The sequence below is a fragment of the Eptatretus burgeri genome, chromosome 3, assembly GCF_056783735.1.
Source record: "Eptatretus burgeri isolate ZD-2024b chromosome 3, Ebu_testis_v1, whole genome shotgun sequence".
Taxonomy (NCBI): domain Eukaryota; kingdom Metazoa; phylum Chordata; class Myxini; order Myxiniformes; family Myxinidae; genus Eptatretus; species Eptatretus burgeri.
The window spans coordinates 73491420-73513483 of record NC_140963.1 but is presented as its reverse complement, the minus strand read 5'-3'; the positions used below and the strand labels follow the sequence as shown (position 1 = coordinate 73513483).

Below are 22064 nucleotides of genomic sequence, written 5' to 3'. Positions count from 1 at the left end.
AGACCGGCCACCTCAATTGAAAATTTACACAAACTTCAAGCATGTTTAAGTTCTCATTTTGAATTCCTTAATAATTTTTGTTCATCATATCAATTCAGAAGTTAACAATATTGGTTTGGTAGTGTTGAGTCTGTCATTCATGACAGATTAGTTAACAAGTGTAGAACTAAACAAATGGTTAGGTCAAATTTGAACAACCTCAATATAAATCTAAACGTATTACGTCAAATCATTTTTTTTTAATATCACCACACATTTTTAAACGATTTTTCTTTCCCCAGCTGGAACACTCTTCATGAAGGACACAGTGGAATTTGTCTAAAAAACTACTCTTTCCTCTATGGCATAAAAGGAGACCAAGTTTAAATTTTGTTGTAATGTAGACAAATGTGAACTTTATACTAAGTCAAAAGTTCACATTTGCTGCTTCAGGTTGTGATGTACATTTCATCCTCACTATTGCTCATGATTTTGACACCAATTTTTGTGCAGTCAGCAGTTCAATAGCACAAGGAAATATTTGCAGGTTTAACGATATATCAGAAGTCTGCCAGGGGTATGTATATTCACCTTTGAGCTGTTTAGCTTGAGTTTGAGTCTCGACCCCAGCTATGGACTGTCACCCTGGTGTTCCATTGGCAGGGTGAGGCATAGATATGTCCGCCGTACATCGGAAGGGCATTAATTTGGAGGACCCATCAGCCAGCACTGGTCATTGGTGGACGTTTATCATTATCTTTTGTCTTTGTGAAGAGTTGGCGAGTTAATGCCGACACTCCAGCCAAGTTACAAATTTCTACCCAAGTCACCTTTATTCGAATGTCCACAAATTTCCCTTTTCCATATCTTCTCAAGGGAATGGACTGGACTCGAGGATATTTATGAAGGACCTGGCATTTGTAAAAGACCTGGCACAAAAACGTTTCATTCGTCATAATAACATTAGAGTAGTAGTAGTAGTAATAGTAGGAGATGGTAGACGGCAACAACAAAAACAACATCAGAACATAATTCATTTCATAACATTTATGATTAATTTAATCGGCACATGCATTTACTAATGTGTACCTCCTTCTCAAGAACGTTTCCCTTGTGCTCAAAGATATTCTGCTGGAAAATGGTTATAGTGCTGTCTTATAAAGCTAACCCTTACATCTTCGCACTTATTGTAGTTTGAATGTCAAATTTATTAGTACTTCTTTGTAAAAGCAGATTGCGGTCAGTAGCCATTTAAGGTCTGGGCCAGTCATCGACTCATTCCAAAGCTTCTGTCGGTTTTGCCTTTGATGAAGACCATAATATGTTGACAAGATTGCTTCTGTATCTCAGTTGCTATACATTCCATTGTTGTCATAAAATATGAAAACCCAAAATGAACTTTATTTAACCTCTTGCGTATAACTGTTTAATGTCAGAGTTATGTTCTCAGATTTGTAGGGTTTTTAAAAAAATATATACTCCCTGTGGGCATATTTATGTTTACTCACCTTTTGGCACTTTGCTGATTACTTAAGAAGCCTAGCTCATATAACTCATAGATCCTGTACTTTTATGCCGGGCACAAATATTTATTGTATTTATACCATAATCCTTTACAAAACAATACTTAATGCTAGAAATCGATCAACTGTGGACATCACCCCGTGTTTTTAACTTTACGAGAAAGAATCCATGAAAGTACCAACATGTCTAATATTGATTGGCACCAAATCCTTGAAACTTCATTAATTTGTCATCAAACCAATGTTTGTTTTTTAAAACTATTTTATAAAAAATGAAACTGTCAATGGTTACATACAAAATGTGCTTACATCCTTTCACCTTCAAAAGCACCATTTTAGGTCATTTACGCCACCAAGCTTCATTGTGTCAGATTTTGCAAGATAGAATGACTAGTCTGGGATATTAATACACAAAAGGGGTTACTGGTTGAGTCGAATCACATTACTCCACATAGTTCTTAACTCAAGCAACACCAACACCAAACAACATCAAGTAACACCAATTATATTCACTAGTTGGTTGCACATTCCTGAAAGTGAGACTTAAAAAGAGATGGACAGCTCTAGAATGAGCCTCAACATAACCGTACCCATGTAAATGCACCTTCCAGATTGACAGGATATACCTCAGAGTTGGTATTTTAAGCTTTGAACTGCTATTTTAGCTGAAATTTATGACCAGATATAAACTGTCGTCCTGTGTTGCTTTGCAGTTAGGGCATTGTATCAATGATTGCATGGGGGCCATCCTTTAGAAAGACGTTAAACCAGATGTCTCATCCGTTAGCATTTGCCAATGGATGTGAAGGATCCCATGGTGCCTTTGAAAAAGAGTAGGTTGTCATTTCCTGCTGCCTTGGACAAATTTCTGGCCAAACATACAGCAGCATGCAACAGAGAGGTGACCTGTCCAGAGTTGGATCTCAGCCATGAGCAAATTGATGCTCTGGAAACAGAGACTGGTTATGTCACAGATGCTTATTGTGCAACCACACCACCACTACCCAGCAGTAACTGACATACAAACATTGTGTCACATCTTGAAAGCAGCACAGACGATGCATGGATTCAATAATGCATATCATCAGCCACATTGTCTCAGATCACTGCTTATGTTCATTATGAAAGTCTTTGCATATACAGTGGTGTATCTCTCTCTCTCTCTCTCTCTCTCTCTCTCTCTCTCTCTCTCTCTCTCTCTCTCTCTCTCTCTCTATCTCTCTCTCTCTCTCTCTCTCTCTCTCTCTCTCTCTCTCTCTCTCTCTCTCTCTCTCTCTCTCTCTCTCTCTCTCTCTCTCTCTCTCTCTCTCTCGATCTCTCTCGATCTCTCTCGATCTCTCTCGATCTCTCTCGATCTCTCTCGATCTCTCTCGATCTCTCTCGATCTCTCTCGATCTCTCTCGATCTCTCTCGATCTCTCTCGATCTCTCTCGATCTCTCTCGATATCTCTCGATATCTCTCGATATCTCTCGATATCTCTCAGATATCTCTCAGTAGATCTCTCAGAGATCTCTGTCCATATTACTCCAGAGAGATTCCAGAGAGAATCAGTCCATATTACTAAAGAGAGTCTCTCTCTCTCTCTCTCTCTCTCTCTCTCTCTCTCTCTCTCTCTCTCTCTCTCTCTCTCTCTCTCTCTCTCTCTCTCTCTCTCTCTCTCTCTCTCTCTCTCTCGATCTCTCTCGATCTCTCTCGATCTCTCTCGATCTCTCTCGATCTCTCTCGATCTCTCTCGATCTCTCTCGATATCTCTCGATATCTCTCGATCTCTCTCGATATCTCTCGATATCTCTCGATATCTCTCGATATCTCTCGATATCTCTCAGATATCTCTCAGAGATCTCTGTCCATATTACTCCAGAGAGATTCCAGAGAGAATCAGTCCATATTACTAAAGAGAGTCTCTCTCTCTCTCTCTCTCTCTCTCTCTCTCTCTCTCTCTCTCTCTCTCTCTCTCTCTCTATCTCTATCTCTATCTCTATCTCTATCTCTATCTCTATCTCTATCTCTATCTCTATCTCTATCTCTATCTCTATCTCTATCTCTATCTCGATCTCGATCTCGATCTCGATCTCGATCTCTCTCGATCTCTCTCGATCTCTCTCGATCTCTCTCGATCTCTCTCGATCTCTCTCGATCTCTCTCGATCTCTCTCGATCTCTCTCGATCTCTCTCGATCTCTCTCGATATCTCTCGATATCTCTCGATATCTCTCGATATCTCTCGATATCTCTCGATATCTCTCGATATCTCTCGATATCTCTCGATATCTCTCGATATCTCTCGATATCTCTCGATATCTCTCGATATCTCTCGATATCTCTCAGATATCTCTCAGAGATCTCTGTCCATATTACTCCAGAGAGATTCCAGAGAGAATCAGTCCATATTACTAAAGAGAGTCTCTCTCTCTCTCTCTCTCTCTCTCTCTCTCTCTCTCTCTCTCTCTCTCTCTCTCTCTCTCTCTCTCTCTCTCTCTCTCTCTCTCTCTCTCTCTCTCTCGATCTCTCTCGATCTCTCTCGATCTCTCTCGATCTCTCTCGATCTCTCTCGATCTCTCTCGATCTCTCTCGATCTCTCTCGATCTCTCTCGATCTCTCTCGATCTCTCTCGATCTCTCTCGATCTCTCTCGATCTCTCTCGATCTCTCTCGATCTCTCTCGATCTCTCTCGATCTCTCTCGATATCTCTCGATATCTCTCGATATCTCTCGATCTCTCGATATCTCTCAGATATCTCTCAGAGATCTCTGTCCATATTACTCCAGAGAGATTCCAGAGAGAATCAGTCCATATTACTAAAGAGAGTCTGTGTGTGTCTCTCTCTCTCTCTCTCTCTCTCTCTCTCTCTCTCTCTCTCTCTCTCTCTCTCTCTCTCTCTCTCTCTCTCTCTCTCTCTCTCTCTCTCTCTCTCTCTCTCTCTCTCTCTCTCTCTCTCTCTCTCTCTCTCTCTCTCTCTCTCTCTCTCTCTCTCTCTCTCTCTCTCTCTCTCTCTCTCTCTCCCCCCCCCCCCCTTCTTATCATTCATTGTCAATGAGCATCCATTAATTGAAGATTTTTGATTGTTAACGTTCATTTTCAGCAATAAATTTAGCCTATTCTTGTTGCAGCATCATTAACTCTGATATATTTTGTTGTTGAATTAAATTAGAAGCATAAAATCAGGCTTAACATCGCTTCATAATTGGACAATGTGATACTGTGCTTGTTCTTGCCCCTCAGATCATTTGCAAGACTTCCACTCAGGCTCATTAGTGTAATAACACTTTGCTTATGAGGTTATTATGGAGTTTGTTAAATTCTACTCTTCCTGCATTGTGCATCATTCTCAAAGTTTTTTTGCAAATAACAATGAAGGAAAAGGGTGGAGTACAGTGGAGGCCAAGATGCTCCTGGTAGAAAGGGTGTGGCAAATAAATATGTATGTGACCTAATTTAAAAGCAGATAATAATATTGTTCGATTAAAGAATTGCAAAGAGAGTTGGTAAAAAAAATCCAACCAAAACGGTTGTTGGGAAAAATGTGGCAATTATTGAGGCCTTCAACTTGTTTAAGAGTAAAGTGGGTTAAGTACCCCCACCCCCCCCCCATCCTCACCATATCACTCCTGTCCTGGTTATACAGTATGTTTAGTATCCTGAACATCCACACCAGAGTCCTCTCTGAATGAAAGTCTAGAAAATAATTTCAAATGTTCAGTATACTGATCGAAAGGACTGAGGAGGATGATATTGTTGTGGAAATGACTCCTCGTATAGGGGCTAACACTGCCGAGTATAGTTTAGTTCGCTCTTTAATGAATGTAATAGAATAAATGTAAGGTAATTCATTGTGATATTACATACATGTTATATGTAATAGATAGATGATGTCTACCCAACCGAATGTCTGTGTCTAAATACCACCTTTCATGTGAGCCCTTGTTTTATGTTCTCACCTTTGGAAATCTGTCTTTATATTATTTGTAGGAGTTCGCTAGATCGGCACTAATTTTGGCAGGAGACATTGGCTTGATGGCCAAATCTACCAGCCGAGTCATCAGAGCATCAGGGGATGAGTCGTGAAAGGGTTACCACACCCCAAGACCAGGCCAATGGACCAATGAGAGGAGAGAGGAGCGATGCATCATATATGAGGCACAAAAAAGAGGTGATAAAATGCGGGGACAGGGGTGGGGGTGAAAGAAAAGTAGTCGTCCTGAATCTGCCCAATGGAAGTTTCACTTCTTTGCCTCTCCTGTTTGAAGCTGCACTTCTCCAGAGCCACACCCCACCTGCAGCAGAGCCATGCCCTCTCCTCTATGTTTTTTTTTATCTCAGGAATGAATGAGCCATTGGTCTGGACAATCAAGCCTTTGCTTGACCCAACACAAATAAAGGGTTGATCGATTTATATAATAAACAAGTAAAAAAGACATAAAATGTCATAGCCCCCATTATTTTAGTAATTTTGCTGTTTGGGGTTGAAGGGCTATCCCATATTTATGTACAGGTAAAATGGCCCTCAGTCTACAAGTCGACCTTTTTTGATCCGATCACAAAATAAAGTGCAGGGCACATGTATGCCATGATGTACTGTGCTTGTGCCAAGTTTGAACAAAATTGGACCATGCATGTCTGAGAAATGGTTGGGGACACATTAGAGTAACAAAATGACCACAAATCGGCCACCTTTGATCTGATCTCAAAGAAAAATTAAATACATATGTAAGCCATCATTCATTATCTGGGTGCCAAGTTTGAACAACATCGGTAAATACTTGTCTGAGAAATGGTTGAAGACATGTTGAACATCGGGTTTTTTTTACAACTAAAATGGCCGTCAGTCTACTAGTCAGCCATCTTTGATGAGATGGCAAAATGAAGTTAGGTGCAAGTGTATAATACTGTGTACTGTACTTGTGCCAAATTTGAACAAAATTGGACCATGCTTTTCGGAGAAATGGTTGCAGGGACATGTTTAACAAACAAAATAGACACCAGTCAGCCATCTTGGATCTGCTCGCGAAAAAAAATGACGAGCATATGAAAGCCATCATTCCTTATCTGTGTGCCAAGTTTGAACAACGTCAGATCATGCATCTCTGAGAAATGGTTGAGAACATGTTCAAATCGGGTTTTTTATTACTAAAATGGCCACCAGCTGGCCGTCTCGGATCTGATATCGAAAAAGAATAAAGTGCATATGTAAGCCACCACTCTTTAGTGGTGTGCCAAGTTTGACCAACATCTGTCAATGCATGTCCGAGAAATGGTTGTGGTCATTTTCAACATCGGGTTTTTTACAACTATAATGGCCACCAGTCTGTCATCTTGGATCTAATCTTGGAAAAATAAATGACATGCTTATGTCAGCCATCATTCTTTATCTGTTTGCTAAGTTTAAACAACATTGGTAAATGCAGGTCTGAGAAATGGTTGAGGATGTGTTGGACACTTTTTTTTTTTTTTTATAACTTAAATTGCCGTCAGTCGGCCATCTTGGATCTAAAGTCGAAAAAAATGATGTGCTGATGTATACAATCATGTGTTGTCTTTGTGCTAAGTGTGAATAGAATCAGTCCATAGATGTCCAAGATATGGTTGCAGACACAAGCACGCACGCATGCACACGAATATCGAGACCAAATCCATAAGCCCTCGTTTTGGATGAAGTCCAACAGGGGCACTACACTAAAAGTACAGCCATACATCAGTCTGGAGGGATGATGCAATACTGGTTAGCCATATTATATCATGACATACTTACAACACATTACAATCGAGTTATTCCCCTTTTGATCATACCTCTTGTACAGTACTTGACAAAAGATGCTGCCCATCACAATCTCATGCACTCATCCATGTACATTCATGATCTCTTCCACACATGCTGATTCTTTCCCATTTGGTTCCTCTTGAGGCCATTGTTATTCATTTATTATCTTGCCAAAACGAAGTTTTTGCAAGATATGTTAGTCAGCTTGTATGTTTTTTTTTTGTTTGTTTTTTTTTTTGTTTTTTTGTTTTTTTTTTGTTTGTCTGTAATCACATATAAAAAATTCTGCAGAGCACAGTTATCATTGGAAATTTTTGTAACTTCGCATATCAGAGGCCTATAGAGGTCCCTTTCAGTGCACAAAATTTTGAAGATCAAAGGTCAAGGTCACTTTGTCACAAATCAGGGGAGTCGACGAAACCCTTATTTTTTGAGTAATTTTGATCGGATCGTCTTCAAACTTCATGGGAATATAGTTCATGGTCTGGCGCTCAGCTGATTAATTTTTGGTGGCGATTGGCCTTGACCTTCATATGTTTTTTTTTGTTTTTTTTTGGTCTGTAATCACGTATAAATCACTCTGCAGAGCACAGTTATCATTGGAAATTTTTGTAACTTCGCATATCAGAGGCCTATAGAGGTCCCTTTCAGCGCATAAAATTTTGAAGGTCAAGGTCAAAGGTCAAGGTCACTTTGTCGCAAATCGGGGTAGTCGACGAAACCCTTATTTTTTGAGTAATTTTGATCGGATCGTCTTCAAACTTCATGGGAAAATAGTCCATGGTCTGGCGCTCAGCTGATTAATTTTTGGTGGCGATTGGCCTTGACCTTCATGGTTAGCGCCTGAGGTCAAACATATTTGACCCCAAGGTCAAATTTTCAAGTTTTAGGAATCATATCGTGTAGTACCTCAAATTGAACACCTTGATGAGTGTTTTCGAGATATGTCAAGCTTGAGACATTATGACGTCATTTGGTGACATTATGAGGCAAAAGCATATTTTTCATGGTTACTCTGTAGAACGATTCTCATCGGAATCTCTCGTAGGAAGATATTCCTCAAGGAGTCGCTCCTGGTGGATTGCAGCTCTGTTCACCTCAGTGTGACCTTATTGAAGTCACACGTGGTCACCTTTTAGCAAGATACGGGTCACCCTGCGGGTGACATTGGTTTATATTATTTGTTATTCTCTCCTCATGTATGTCCATTCTCCTCATATCTTTGGTAGTTTGTAAATTTTGTAAAAAAAAAAATTCCTTTTTAAGAAGCTTCCTTTGATTTGAAACACCAAGTGTTATTCTAATGTTTGTGCACAGTCTTACATGGAAGATCACCTGCAGAATGCAGATCGTCTGCAGCAGGAGTGGGAGACACTCTGCACGTACCAGGCAGAGCCAAGTTCCTGCTCTTATGCCCAAACTGACAGTAATAAGACCAAGAACCGCACCATCGATGCCTTACCATGTACGGCACACTTTTTATTCTCGAGGGTGAGGGTGGATGTATCAGCATCTCTTTTCTGCTCATGACTTTGCTGACGTTTTTCTTTCTTTTTCTCCTTCTTTATTTGTTTGCACTTTGTTTTCTTTTTTTATGTTTCATGATCTACTACTTTTTTGCAAAGGTTTTCCTTTTATTGCATTTAAGGTTATCATGCTTCCTAAGTTTTTAACTGGCTTCTGGCTTGGTTTGTTTATCAACTATTATGTTTAGCTGATAAGCAGGTTTGTGCAAGATTTACTGTTGTTTTTAAAAATTACATTCTGTTGCCTTCCAATTTTTATAGCTAGAGCACAAGACATGCTGGCTTGGTATATGCCATTCTCCAAGTTTTGCTTCACCTATCTGTATGGATATTAATATATATGGAAGACCAAATAACAAGATGTCAGATTAACATACGAACAATAACATCGTGTATGGCATTGTGTTACTAACAGGTGATAAGGGTTAGTAAAAGTAAGAAAGATCCAGGTAAGTATGGGAAGAGCATCAAATGGCATTGAGTTATCACATTGAAGGAATGCGGTTAAAAGCAAGATAATATAAACACAAGGGTAAGACAATTTCATGGACAATAAATGAACACGGAGGTGGGGTTGAGTGTATAATTTGCTCTCACATTGGTGATGAGGGGATTCGTTCAAGTTTGCATCATACTACGACAGTCATAAACTGGAGACAGGTGTTCTATTGATGACCAAAGGAAATAGGCCGGTTTGAGGCCAGATGATAAGCAATAACAGACAAAAAGTCACCAATCTGCGATGTGTACAAAACACTCCGTGATTCCTGGCTTCCTAATGAAGGATTAAATATAATAATCCTCAAGGCTTTAGCTTTGGCAGTCTCAGAGATCACCAGGTGAGTCACAAAAGCCTCAGCCCAGAGGGGAGAAGCTTTTATTGCACTATGGGGGAAGAAAAACTTTGTGCTGCAAGAAGCTGAGACAAGTTACAAAAATATATTGAATGGCCGAATGCCTAAGTGATAACAGCCTTTGGCAGTGATGACCCTCTTCTGAGACACTCGATTTGCAATTTTACAGAGTTCAGACTCAAAATATACCTCAAACTCAAAATATTGGTCTTTTCAAACTGAATTTAAAAAAAGGAAGTCGAGGCTCGTGGAGGAGCTGGAACACAATGGACCAGAACATAAAAAGAATAAGAACATAATGGAACGGGGGGAAAGCACACCAGCAGTGATCGGTAGGACACAACAGATGAACACTTGGAAGCAGGATGGGCATGGGGAAGCAGGACATCAGAGGGAGGGGGAAGAGGACACAAGGAGTAAGCAAGCTGGATACAAGCTCAAACAGCAAGAAGATGAATCGAAAACCGGGGAACGAAACAGAAATTGAGCAAAAAAAGAAAAGGAAGGAAAGGGAGAGGGGGAAAAGCACAGTAAAGGGAAGAAGGGATGTTCTTGGGGAGGGTTAAAGAGGATAGAAATATTAGTATGGATGACCTGAGGTGGTGGTGAACAACTATCTTGAAGCCCTGGAGGGGAGAATGGGATTGAATTGACTGAGGAAGTTTGTTCCACAGGTGAGAGAAAAGAGGAACAAATGAGTGGAGGTGAGCAGGGAGCCTGGATTTTGGGAGTTTCACCAGAAGATGGTTACTAGCAGACCAAATGCACCCTGCAGAAACCTCGGTAGGGAGGAAGCGGTGGGGAGGATGGGTGGATGACCCACGACATGAGCAAGGAAAGGGCCGAGGATGCAAGACCAACAAGGAGGTGTTAGAAGACAGAGAGACCACCAACCGACCTGCAATGCAAGCGTAACTGTCCCAGGGACTCAACTTCATCATGGGAGATTCCAATAATTGTGTTCATGTGTAAAATTTTGCCCCTTTTTATGATCATCATTCTATTTCAAAACTTTATTGTTTAATGCAGGTGAAATGACATTGATCTGATTGAATGACCTTAACACTGCGGTATATTATACTGTACGATATTTCATGATGCCTCCTGTGACAATGTTGCTGGTGGCATGTTTTCAGGTTTCCCATCCTTATGTACATATATGTACATGCAAATTTTCTGTTTTCTCTACAACCGCTTCTCCGATTGACATGAAATTTTCATCAGAGATGCGACGACTCATACAGAACGTTGTAATGATAATTATGACGTCATAGGTCACGTGAGTTGGCAGCCATGTTGGAAAAACGGAAAAACTTTGGACCTCGATCTCTAAAACCGCAAGATGGAAAAAATTGAAACTTCGCACTTGGCATATACTCTGCATGGGGAATAAGAGCGATTTGATTATGACATCATTGGTGAAGTGGTATCCCGGTCAAAATTCGACAAGTCAAACACTGCATTCGATCGGATGAAAATTTGTGAGGTTCATCTCCGCAAATATTTCAACACCAAAAAAATTATGATGACATCATCTGTCATGTGGTTTGGCAGCCATATTTTTTGTTTTTTTTAAATGGGAAAAATCTTCTCCAGAACTGCTTTACAGATCGAAGTGAAACTGCACACAAATGATTGACTATCCATGCTGAATAAAGTTTGACAACTTTGACATCATAGGTCACATGGTCTGGCAGCCATCTTGGATTTACCCTCAAACCTTCAAAAATCTTCTCCAGAACAGCTGGACAGATTGATGGGAAACTTCACAGCCATGTCCCCCATGACTTGGGGATATTAGGATGATAAAGAATAATTGATGTCATGTGGTTCGGCAGTCATATTGTATTGAAGAAAAATATTAAATAATGTTTTCTCTGGAACCGCTTATCCGATCGAAATGAAATTTACCAAGTATCATCAAATCATATACCTCCACACAGTGTGGAAATGATGACATCAAAGATCACGTGGTGTGGCAGCCACATTGGATAGAAAAATTAACCTTATCCAATCAAAACAAAACTTCACACATGTGATCCACTCCCAAATATTGGGCACAGTCCAAGTTTTCAATTATATTGGTGACATGGTTTGACAGCCATGTTTGTTTAAAAACCGAATATTTTAAAACCGTTTTTCTACAAAACCGCTTAACAGATCAATATAAAACATGTTGTGTTACATAGAGCAAGGGCAGTGAATCGCAACTGCAAAGTTTTGCATCGATTGCTGTCGTGGTTTCCGAAATATAATTTTTTTTGGATAACTATGATGTCTCGGTCACGTGATGGGGCAGCCATGTTTGAAAAAAGGAAAAATTTTGGACCTCTGTATCTCTGAAACCGCTCCGTGGAAAAAAAATTGAAACTTGGCACATGTGAAGTACTCCCCATGGGAAACAAGGAAATCCAACACAGGTGGAGGCCATTTAGCACATCATGCCTGCACGAACACCACAATAACCCATCTACACAAGATCCAAGGAAGAAAATGCAAAAAAATGTTTTTAATTATTGAAATAAATATATATTCTTTTATTTTCTTCCCCTCAGAGGAGGGGGCATGGGCTTGGTTAAAAACACACATCAACCACGCAACCCCCCTTGACAAGATCCCCACTAACAGCACTCCATACACATGCACACAATCACCCATCATTGCTCAAACCACCTAAAAGTCTTTTTTTTTTAAGGGTGATTTTTTTTTTAATGTCATATGTGGCTTCATTATGACGTCCTAATTTCATGTCAAACACTTTCTCAAATTAGTATGAAAAATTTTGAGGGTCATCTCAGGCTAAATTGTAATTGGCAAAAAATTGATAACGTCCTTGGTCACGTGGTATGGCAGCCATGTTGTGTTTAACATTCAACCTTCAAAAATCTTCTCCATAAGAGCTGAACAGATCAAGACAAAACCTCACTTCCATGTTCCCCAAGCCTTTGGGATACCAGGGTGTTCATGAATAAGTGATATGTCACATGGTCTGACAGACATATTGATTTGAACGAAATTATTCTTAAAATCTCTTGAACCGCTTCATCAATCGATGTGAAACATCACAGTTATGATTGAGTAGACATCTATATTAATATTTCGGCACGCCCCTTTCTTTGTTCCACCATCAGATTTTTGTTACTGCATGAAATGAAACAAGATTTGGCACATATACTAATGATATTATTGTCTTCCTTTAGAGGCCCCTCAAAATTCGTTTTGATGCATTTTCACAAACTCCAACGGATTCCATTCAAATTCGGTACGATTATGGCTTTTGGTCCAACTTAGGTCATTGGCTATAAATTTTTTCCATAACACTTCCGATATTCGAAAAAATCGATAAATCGATATCCATTATGGGATTTTCCATTCAAATCCACTCAAGTTTAAGGCCGACGGGGGACGCAAATTTCCACTTTGCCCCGGGCGCTGTTTACCTCCGCTACGCCAAGCTGTTAGGGTTTGGGTTAGGGTTAGGGTTAGCTACCCTAACCTTAACCCTAACCCTAACAGCTAACCATAACACCTAACCCTAACCCTAACCGCTAACCCTAACTGTAACCCTAACCCTAACTGCAACCCGAACCGCTAACCCTAACCGCTAACCCTAACTGCTAACCCCTAACCGCTAACCGCTAACAGCTATTCAGGAAATTTGCAAGAAAGCCCGGGCAACGCCAGGCTTTATTGCTAGCCCGAGCAGCGCCGGACATGACTACTAGTGTAGAATATATGTTTTAAATTTCAACCTGATCGGACGTATGGTCTGGCAGCCAGGATTATTTAATATTTTAAATCTGTGTTCAGGGATTTAAATAAAACTTTGTACAATATGTATAATGATGTAGTTATGTGGGCGGAGGGCATATCTGGTGACTTTGTGACATCAAAGGTTGTCGTTCTTGTAACACCACACTTCAGGCAAGGAAAGGAATAGAGAAGATCAGGAGAGGTGCTCGAGGTACCATCTCTTCAAAACGAAAGTTCAACTGAGATTATCTTTTGCTGCATAGCTATCAGTACAGTACTCCACCTGGGAGATCGGTGAGAAGAAGAAGAAAAAGGAGATGCTTCAACAGAGGTGGAAAGCATAGAGTGAGCCAAAACAGTAAATAAAATGCAGCAGATCTCCACAGGCCATTACTACCATGGACCACAATCTGGAAGGGATGGTGCAATATCCATATGAGGAAAATATGAATTAGGATATCGAGGTGGTCATGAAGTATAAGGGCATGAAAAAAGGTGCAAATGAGGGACATACAGAAGGAACATCTAAGATGTAAATATTTATTTCAGAATTTATTTTTCTCCCGTTAGAAACATGAGCAGCATTGCAAAGAAATGTCTTGTCCAATTACAATATTTATTGTGTTAATGTTTTGGCAAGGCAGACATTTGATGTGTCAATACAGGACTTTCAAAATGACGTAATCCGCCCCAAAATGCTCGGCACATATGTGCAGAAATCCTGAGAAAGAGATATTTGGGGCATGTGATCTGCTGTCGTATGTGTGCGATGAGGATTGTTCCATAAAAATCACTTCCGGTTCTGGGTTTGGAGCGTCGAGAGGTCTCCTTAGGGGCTCTCTGCTGACGTTCTCAAAGTTAAGTTTCCGGTCGTTATTTGTCCCGTTTTAACTGTTTAATTTTCTCACCAACATGTTACTGTGTGTTCCAAGTTCGGTTTTGTTTCAAAAATCGTGCTATTTTGTGAGTTTTTGTCGACGTTCTTACCGGGTGTTTGAGGCCAAGGCCTTGGCCAAGGCTCGAGGCCCACCGGTTCCCCTCAGTGTTCGATCGTTTTTTTGTTTTTTTTTTCTCCCCATTACCTTCAATGTCTAACCTCCCCATTTTCCTAACGTCCCCCATTCTCCCAACTAATCTCTCTATTTCATATCTTAAAAAAAAAACAACAATACGCGAACCTTCTCCCGATTCTGCTTCTTCTTCTTCTTCCTCTTATTCTTCTTCCTCCTCCTCTTCTTCCTCGATTGTTTTTCTACAACACTTCCATGACCGAATCTGTTGAAAACTCTCTCAAACATTAATAATAATAACAAAAACGATCTTGTAATGCTTCATCTTCCTTTCTCACACATATGGTACTCTTTACTGTTTCACAATGCACTACTCTTCTGCTATTTTAACAGGCTGCTCTCATGTCGACCTCTCCTTCATTCCTTGCCTAAAAAATCCAACTGTTACAGCATTTCTTCTCTCCATTCTCTGAATTCGCCTTGATTGCATCCATTAAGAATTGTGTTAAATCGCATCTTTGACCTTAAACTTTTAAAAACCACAGTTTGCCATCGATGTTCGCTTTCCATCAACCATTCTTTTTTTCCAACTTCAGTGCCAACTCACCCCTCTCACCCCTCACTCTCACTCTCAAAGCAACCATCCCACTCTTCTCCCTCCAAGCCTTCCTCTCACCTCTCTCAAAAATTCCCCCTCACCTTTCTCCCACCTTTCATCCCCCTCACTCATCCTTCTCAAAGTTGCCCCCCCCTCTCATCCACTAAGCTGCCTCCTTCCTCTGCCTTCTCACCTCCATCTCTTCACTCCACCTCCTCAAATCCTCAACTGCCTTATTCCCCCTCTCTTGTCCCCCCCTCTCCCCCAGCACCACAGAGCCTTTTCTCCTCCTCATTCGGCCCCCTCCCCTAGCCATTCTGCCATCCCCCACCCTCTTTTAACAACCCTCCTTACCTCCCCCCCTCATCCCTTGTCCTACCCTCCCCCTCTCCCCCACCCCCTGCACCCAAAGCCTCCTCCCCTACCTCTTCATTAAAAGTGTGGACCTCAAATATCCGGGGCCTTCGATCAAACCTTTCAGATCTTTCCATGCAGGCTGCCACTGACAAACCAGACATAATCTGCCGAACAGAAACTTTCCTCTCCCAAGACGTGTCTGACTCCCAAGTATCTCTCCCCGGTTACTCCCTCCTCCGGTATGACAGACCTGAGCCTCGTCCTGGTGGAGGTGTTGCTCTCTTCATCAAAGACTCTATTCCTCACTCTCCATGCACTGCTCTCACTTCCCCACACCCCCAGGAATACCTCTGGCTACGGCTTCCTCTCCACTCCCACCTCATGTTTATATGTGTACTGGACCGTCCACCCAACAGTGATGACTCCATCTACACCTCACTATCCGAAAACATGGACCATCTTCTATCTTCTCATTCAAACTCTCTCTTCCTCTTATGTGGTGACTTAAATTGTCATCATGCCAGTTGGCTTGGTGTGGGTACCTCTCTCACCTGTCATGGCACCTCAGCAAAAGCTTTCTGCGACTCATTGGGACTGACTGAATCGGTCAACTTCCCGACCCGGATCTCAACCAATGGTACTCCATCTCTTCTGCATCTGATTTTGACAAATTTCCCTGACAATATCTGCTGCTCTTCCTCCGCTCCAATCGGTTCTTCTGACCACGTCCTTGTCAAAGTGGACATCTCTCTGGCTTTTATCAGAGAACCACCTCGAGTCTCGAATTTCACTCAAGCCGACTGGCAGGGTCTCCAAGCAGCCATCAAACTTATAGACTGGTCTCCTGTCACTACTTTCTCAACATCAACTCATCCTGGGAATTCTTTCAAAGAAACTTGCTCTCCCTCATGCACCGATTTATCCCCTCTCGTCTTCAATTGTCCTACCCTTCCTCCCGCCCTTGGTTTACTGCAGCTTGTGGTGAGGCAGTTGTCCTGAAACAACTTGCCTTTGCCTCATGGAAAGCAAACCCAACTGAGGGAAATCTCAGTTCCTTCCGCAAAGCTCGGAACAAGTGTGTATCTACCCTCAGGAGAGCCAGAAAACAACATCTTTCTAATCTCAAGTCTGAACTCTCAAACCTCTCTCCCTCCTCAAAATCCTGGTGGCGTTTCATCAAATCTGTTTCTGGTGTATGTTCCCCCTCCATCCCCTCCCTTACCTCAAATGGCCGCACTGCTGATACCTCACGTGAAAAAGCTGAATGCCTAAACTCGGTGTTTGCAGCTAAATCTTGTGTCCTAAACCCATCACTTTCTCTACCCACCTTACCCAGTCGCACCCAACTGTCCCTGGACTCTGTGTCCTTTTCTCCTGACAAGGTGGAGAGCTTGTTTTCAAACCTCGACTCAGATTCTGCAACCGGTCCAGACGGCATCAGCCCACGTGCCCTCAAAGCCTGCTCTTCTGCTCTTGCTCACCCTCTGTTCTATTCACCCTCTCATTTGCTCAAGGTCATCTGCCATCTGCTTGGAAATCTGCTAACATCACTGCCCTGAATAAAAAAGGTGCAAAAACAGATCCCTGCAACTACAGACCAATCAGCCTTCTCCCAATCATCAGAAAGGTTATGGAATCCATCATCGCTTCAGACATGAAATCCTTCCTCTTCTCCAATGGCTTGATTTCCGATCATCAATTTGGTTTCAGACCAGGTCACTCTACTTTGAATATGCTGCTTCTGCTCTCCCATCAATGGATGGAGGTCCTCAATGCCAGACAGGAAATCCGAGCCGTGTCCCTGGACATATCACGTGCTTTTGATACAGTCTGGCACCCTGCCCTACTCACCAAACTCTCTTCCCATGGTATCCCAGGCCATCTCCACTCATGGCTCGCAGACTTCCTCTCCTGTCGCAGTCAACGTGTGGCTCTAAATGGAGTTCTTTCATCCCCTCTTCCTGCCCAGGCCGGAGTTCCTCAAGGTAACGTTCTGGGCCATGTTCTTTTTCTGGTTTTCATCAATGATCTCTCCGACTCTGGAAAATCCTCTATATCTCTTTGCTGATGACTCCACCCTCTGCCATACCATCAGTCATCCCTCAGACTGGCAAGCAACAGCTTCTTTGCTCACTGCAGATCTGGATAAAATCACAAACTGGTCCAACACGTGGAACATATCTTTCAATCCAGACAAATCTCACACTCTCACTATGTCTCTTCGAAAGGACCGTTTAGAAAACCTCCCCATCCACTTTCTCAACAATCCTCTGGAAGAAGTCTTTTCTTTCAAGCTTCTGGGTCTCACTATCTGCCATGACCTTTCCTGGGAAAGTCACATTTCCAACCTCGCCTCCAAAGTCAGTCGCCGACTGGGAATCGTCCGTCGTGCAAAGTCCTTCCTTGGCCCTCTTGAGCTCCCGACCATTTACAAAGTTTTTGTCCGTAGCCTGATGGAGTACTGCTCTCCCCTCTGGGCTGGTGCTCCTGCCTCCCACCTTTCTCGGCTTCACGCTGTCGAAACCAGGGCATTTAGGATCATCGGCATCTCCTGCAATGAAGCTGAGTCTTTGGGCCTCTCACTCAATCACCGCAGGTTGGTCAGCAGTCTTTCTGTCTTCTACCATCTCCTCTCCAGCCTTGCCCCCCCCCCTGCTCTCTCTGCGATTTGTTCCCACCACATTTCCATAGGGCGTTCAAGGTCCGCCAACAACCCCCTTCTGGTAAAACTACCAAAATCAAGAATCACTGCTCACCTTCACTCTTTCATTCCTCTTTTTTCCTGTCTTTGGAATAAACTCCCTCATTCTATTCTTTCCCATTCTTCCCTCCAGGCTTTCAAAACAGCTGTTCACCACCACCTCTTATCATCCCCCATCCAAATCCTCGATCTTTTCTACCCCCGATAATCCACCCAAGCCCACTTCCTTCAATTCCCCTGCTTTCCTTCCTGAAAGTCCCTGTAATGTCCATCTTCTGTTCCCCATGTTCCCCGTCCCATTCCTCTCCCTTCCACAGATCTAATGTGTCTGTTCCCCACTGTTTTGTCCCTCCCACTCCCGCCCCTCTTGGCTCATGCCCCCTTGCTGTGCGTTGTGTGTTTGCTCTCATACGAGCCTCGACAAGGTATACAAAAAAAAGGCTCACAAAACTTCTAAAAGGAACCGTAAATACTTGGAAAAGTACCTTTGAGAAAGGGGTGTCTTTGTACAACGAAAGAGTTGGACGGAGACACTGTATCTGGTTTGGGTGATTCTGAACGGTGATGGGCAGGTCATATCTGGGTTTGTGAATGCATAAGGTAAGTTTGAAATGATTTTCCTCTTTGTCATGTTGGTTTGGTTGGGGGCGGGGGGGATGGAGAAGCTGGGACGGTTGACATTAATGTACTGTTTATTCGATTCTGGCACCACAAGATAAGTTAGACTCAATTTTTGCATCTATTGATAAAAGGAGAAATGTGTTTGTGTGTGTGTTTTATATATCCACTGCCACTGCTCATTTGTATTAACAGGAAATGTTATGAACTCACCACCTCAAATCCATGGTTATTTCTCTTATTTCTGAGTCCAATTTTCATTCAGGAACACAACAATTATTGTTAGCCATTTTGAAATTGCTAATATTTTGTCTAAATGCTGAAAACTATGTTTAAAAGACTATTTGAATCACAGATTTGCACTGGCAAAGGCAGGTTAAAAGTGCCCGGTGAGCCAAACCGAATCACTGTAAACACACACACACACACACACACACACACACACACACACACACACACACACACACACACACACACACACACACACACACACACAGACACACACACACACACACGCAGCACATGCGCAAAAAGCCTAATATAGCATTGATACGTCATTTAGAAAGTTCCATATTCCCACCCGCGTATGCCTTGCATTATCCCCCCCCCCCTCTATTTCTCTTCTCAACCTCATTTTCTTTTTCTTCCTCCTGCCCTCAACGCTCCTACGCTCTAACTTCCCTTCCATATCCTATCCGCTGATTTTCGTTTTCTCAAATTTTCTTCCCTCATTTCGCTTGTGTCTGCAATATGAATATAACCCAAAGTGAGACTTATAAGACCTGGATTGCTCCTCTGAAAATGATTGATATCAAACAGACTTTGTAGAACATCAGCCTCTCATAAAATGCTCCAGGTTTGCTTGAGGACAGTCTTTTGTATGGATGGAGATCTGCCAATGTGACATTGGGATTTCACTTGGGGTTAAAAAAAAAAATGTAATTAAAAGGGCATCACGTTACAAAACGTCCATGACCGATAACCTTTGTAAACCCAAGTGACTGACGCCAGAGCTCATCCCATTTGGCTGATTGTACTGGTTTTGTTCCATGCGGTCATAATCGAAGGTGTGCTATATAGTTTACTGCGGAAACTGAATTCCTTCTAATTTCAAACAAAACTCACCTCTTTGACTACATCCATTTACCTGATAAAAAATCAGTGTCGTCGAATAACGGCAAGCTGTCTGTATTTCCCGTTATGGTAGATCGAGTCGAGACAAGCAGTGCTCGACTGACATGGCGGTTTGAAATGTTTCATTTATTGGCCCAGGAAGATAAGTCTGGATGTTTATATTGACAGGCTTTATAAGGGAACTGGAGACGTCCGCACCTCTGTATTTCATATCTCATTTCATCTCAATGCGATCATGTCACAGGCTCGGAGTTTGAATCTCAAATCTCCATCCTTACCATCATACATCTGAAATTCAATCTGAATTTAAATGCCTTGAACAGGTAGTTGTTTTTTCTCTTGTTCACTGCCATGCCCATTGGTCAAATGCATTATTTTTGTGTTTGGCTCCTCTATATTTTCCTTTTTGTCCCATTTTCCAATCTATATTTTGGGATACGAGATGTTCCTTGGCCGATGTCGCCATCTGACTCCACATTCACAGTTTTCTCATTACATTTCTATCACTACCCTTTATTTTGATTTACACCCTCGTACCCCTCCCCTTTTACTGAATACAAGTCCTTGTCTCTCATTTTTCAATTTTAATTCCGTAAACTCTACTTTCATCATTTATACACTACCCTCAGCCTCCTGACGCTTGCACATGCATTGCACACTTTTTCCCATAAAGCTGTAACCCCCCCAAAAAAAATCATAATTTATTGAACATTATAAAATGGCTATTAACATTTTATGGATGTTGCAAATGATAGTAATTCTACAACACTCTAACCTTCATCACAAACCTCAAAATAGTTATACACCTAGTTGTGTGATCTACTCCAGTAATCTGTAATTGAATGACTGATTTTCCAACTGTCTGAGATGAGATTATCCACTACAGTGGTATCACGTGCTGGGGGCACAGCTGTGCTGCTGATGCAGTGCCCCCTGTAGGTTAGAGGGGAGATTTGGAATTTTGCCAGCACACAAGTAATGAGATCTTTAATGTCCACCAACTAATGCCACCAGACACGATGCACAGTTTAATGTCTATCTGAGATAGACACACACATTGATGAATCAACCAGCCTGGGAGATACGAGGATGACAGTTTACAGCCAAGTCAAGATTTGTGAGATTTGAACCCAGTGGGCCAGACAGCTCCAGAGCAAATGTGCATTCCTCTGTCATACTGCCAGCCCTTGGATGCTATTCTTCATCGAAGTTGATCATTTCTACCCAATACTTCTCCAAACAGTGGGTCCACAACACAACTGCGTTTGTGGGCCCACATCGGTAGATACATGACCTCAGCTTTGTTCATATTGTCAAATGGCAACCTCACTTACTAACTTTACCCAAAGCTTACTCCTTTACCTAAAGAAGTTTACCAGTCCTTTCCTTGCTTGATCAGGTTTTAATGTATTATTACTAGCAGAGTACCCATCCAAAGGGCGATCTTGTTCCAAACATGCAACACGTTCTTCTGATGCATTATTTTATTTAGGCAGTGTATAGGCAAGTGACAGCTCTGTATAGGATAAAAAAATAACAGGTTATGTGCATGAAAGAAAAACATTCCAACTACTTATTATTCAAAACACCTCACTGCACTGGAAATGGTGGAGACTTGTAATACCCTCCCACACCTCGAGGCGGCGCTACACGATACACATTTACAGAGAGAATTTGCATCCCCCCTTCCCTCACCTCCCCCCAAGATCACCGGCAAAGATAAAAACACCCCTATACATTAATTGGGGTCATGCTGATCCTCTGTAGCAAGTCTGGATGTAATTGGGCCAGACCTGAAAGAAGAGTAGCCTGACAAACGCACAAACACCGGTCCGTGAATTATAGCAAGGACACATTCATAATCCTTGTGACACATTCCATTATCTAACCATATATCGGCTACCTGACATTACCTGTGAACATATACAAACCTTATGTTGCACATTACAAGTACATACAACACTCTGTTGATTCTCTCTCTCTCTCTCTCTCTCTCTCTCTCTCTCTCTCTCTCTCTCTCTCTCTCTCTCTCTCTCTCTCTCTCTCTCTCTCCCTCTCCCTCTCCCTCTCCCTCTCCCTCTCCCTCTCCCTCTCCCTCTCCCTCTCCCTCTCCCTCTCCCTCTCCCTCTCCCTCTCCCTCTCCCTCTCCCTCTCCCTCTCCCTCTCCCTCTCCCTCTCCCTCTCCCTCTCCCTCTCCCTCTCCCTCTCCCTCTCCCTCTCCCTCTCCCTCTCCCTCTCCCTATCCTTCTCCCT

The 22064-nt window shown here is 42.1% G+C and overlaps 1 protein-coding gene across 1 annotated transcript in view; it reads left to right on the top strand.

Annotated features, from left to right (window-relative positions):
• Positions 1-22064, top strand: part of LOC147030183 (receptor-type tyrosine-protein phosphatase N2-like) — a 345865-nt gene that overhangs the window by 297283 nt on the left and 26518 nt on the right. Inside the window, exon 17 of the mRNA XM_085872166.1 lies at positions 8578-8725. Coding sequence (XP_085728292.1) covers positions 8578-8725 — 148 coding nt within the window. The remainder of the gene's footprint in view (positions 1-8577; positions 8726-22064) is intronic.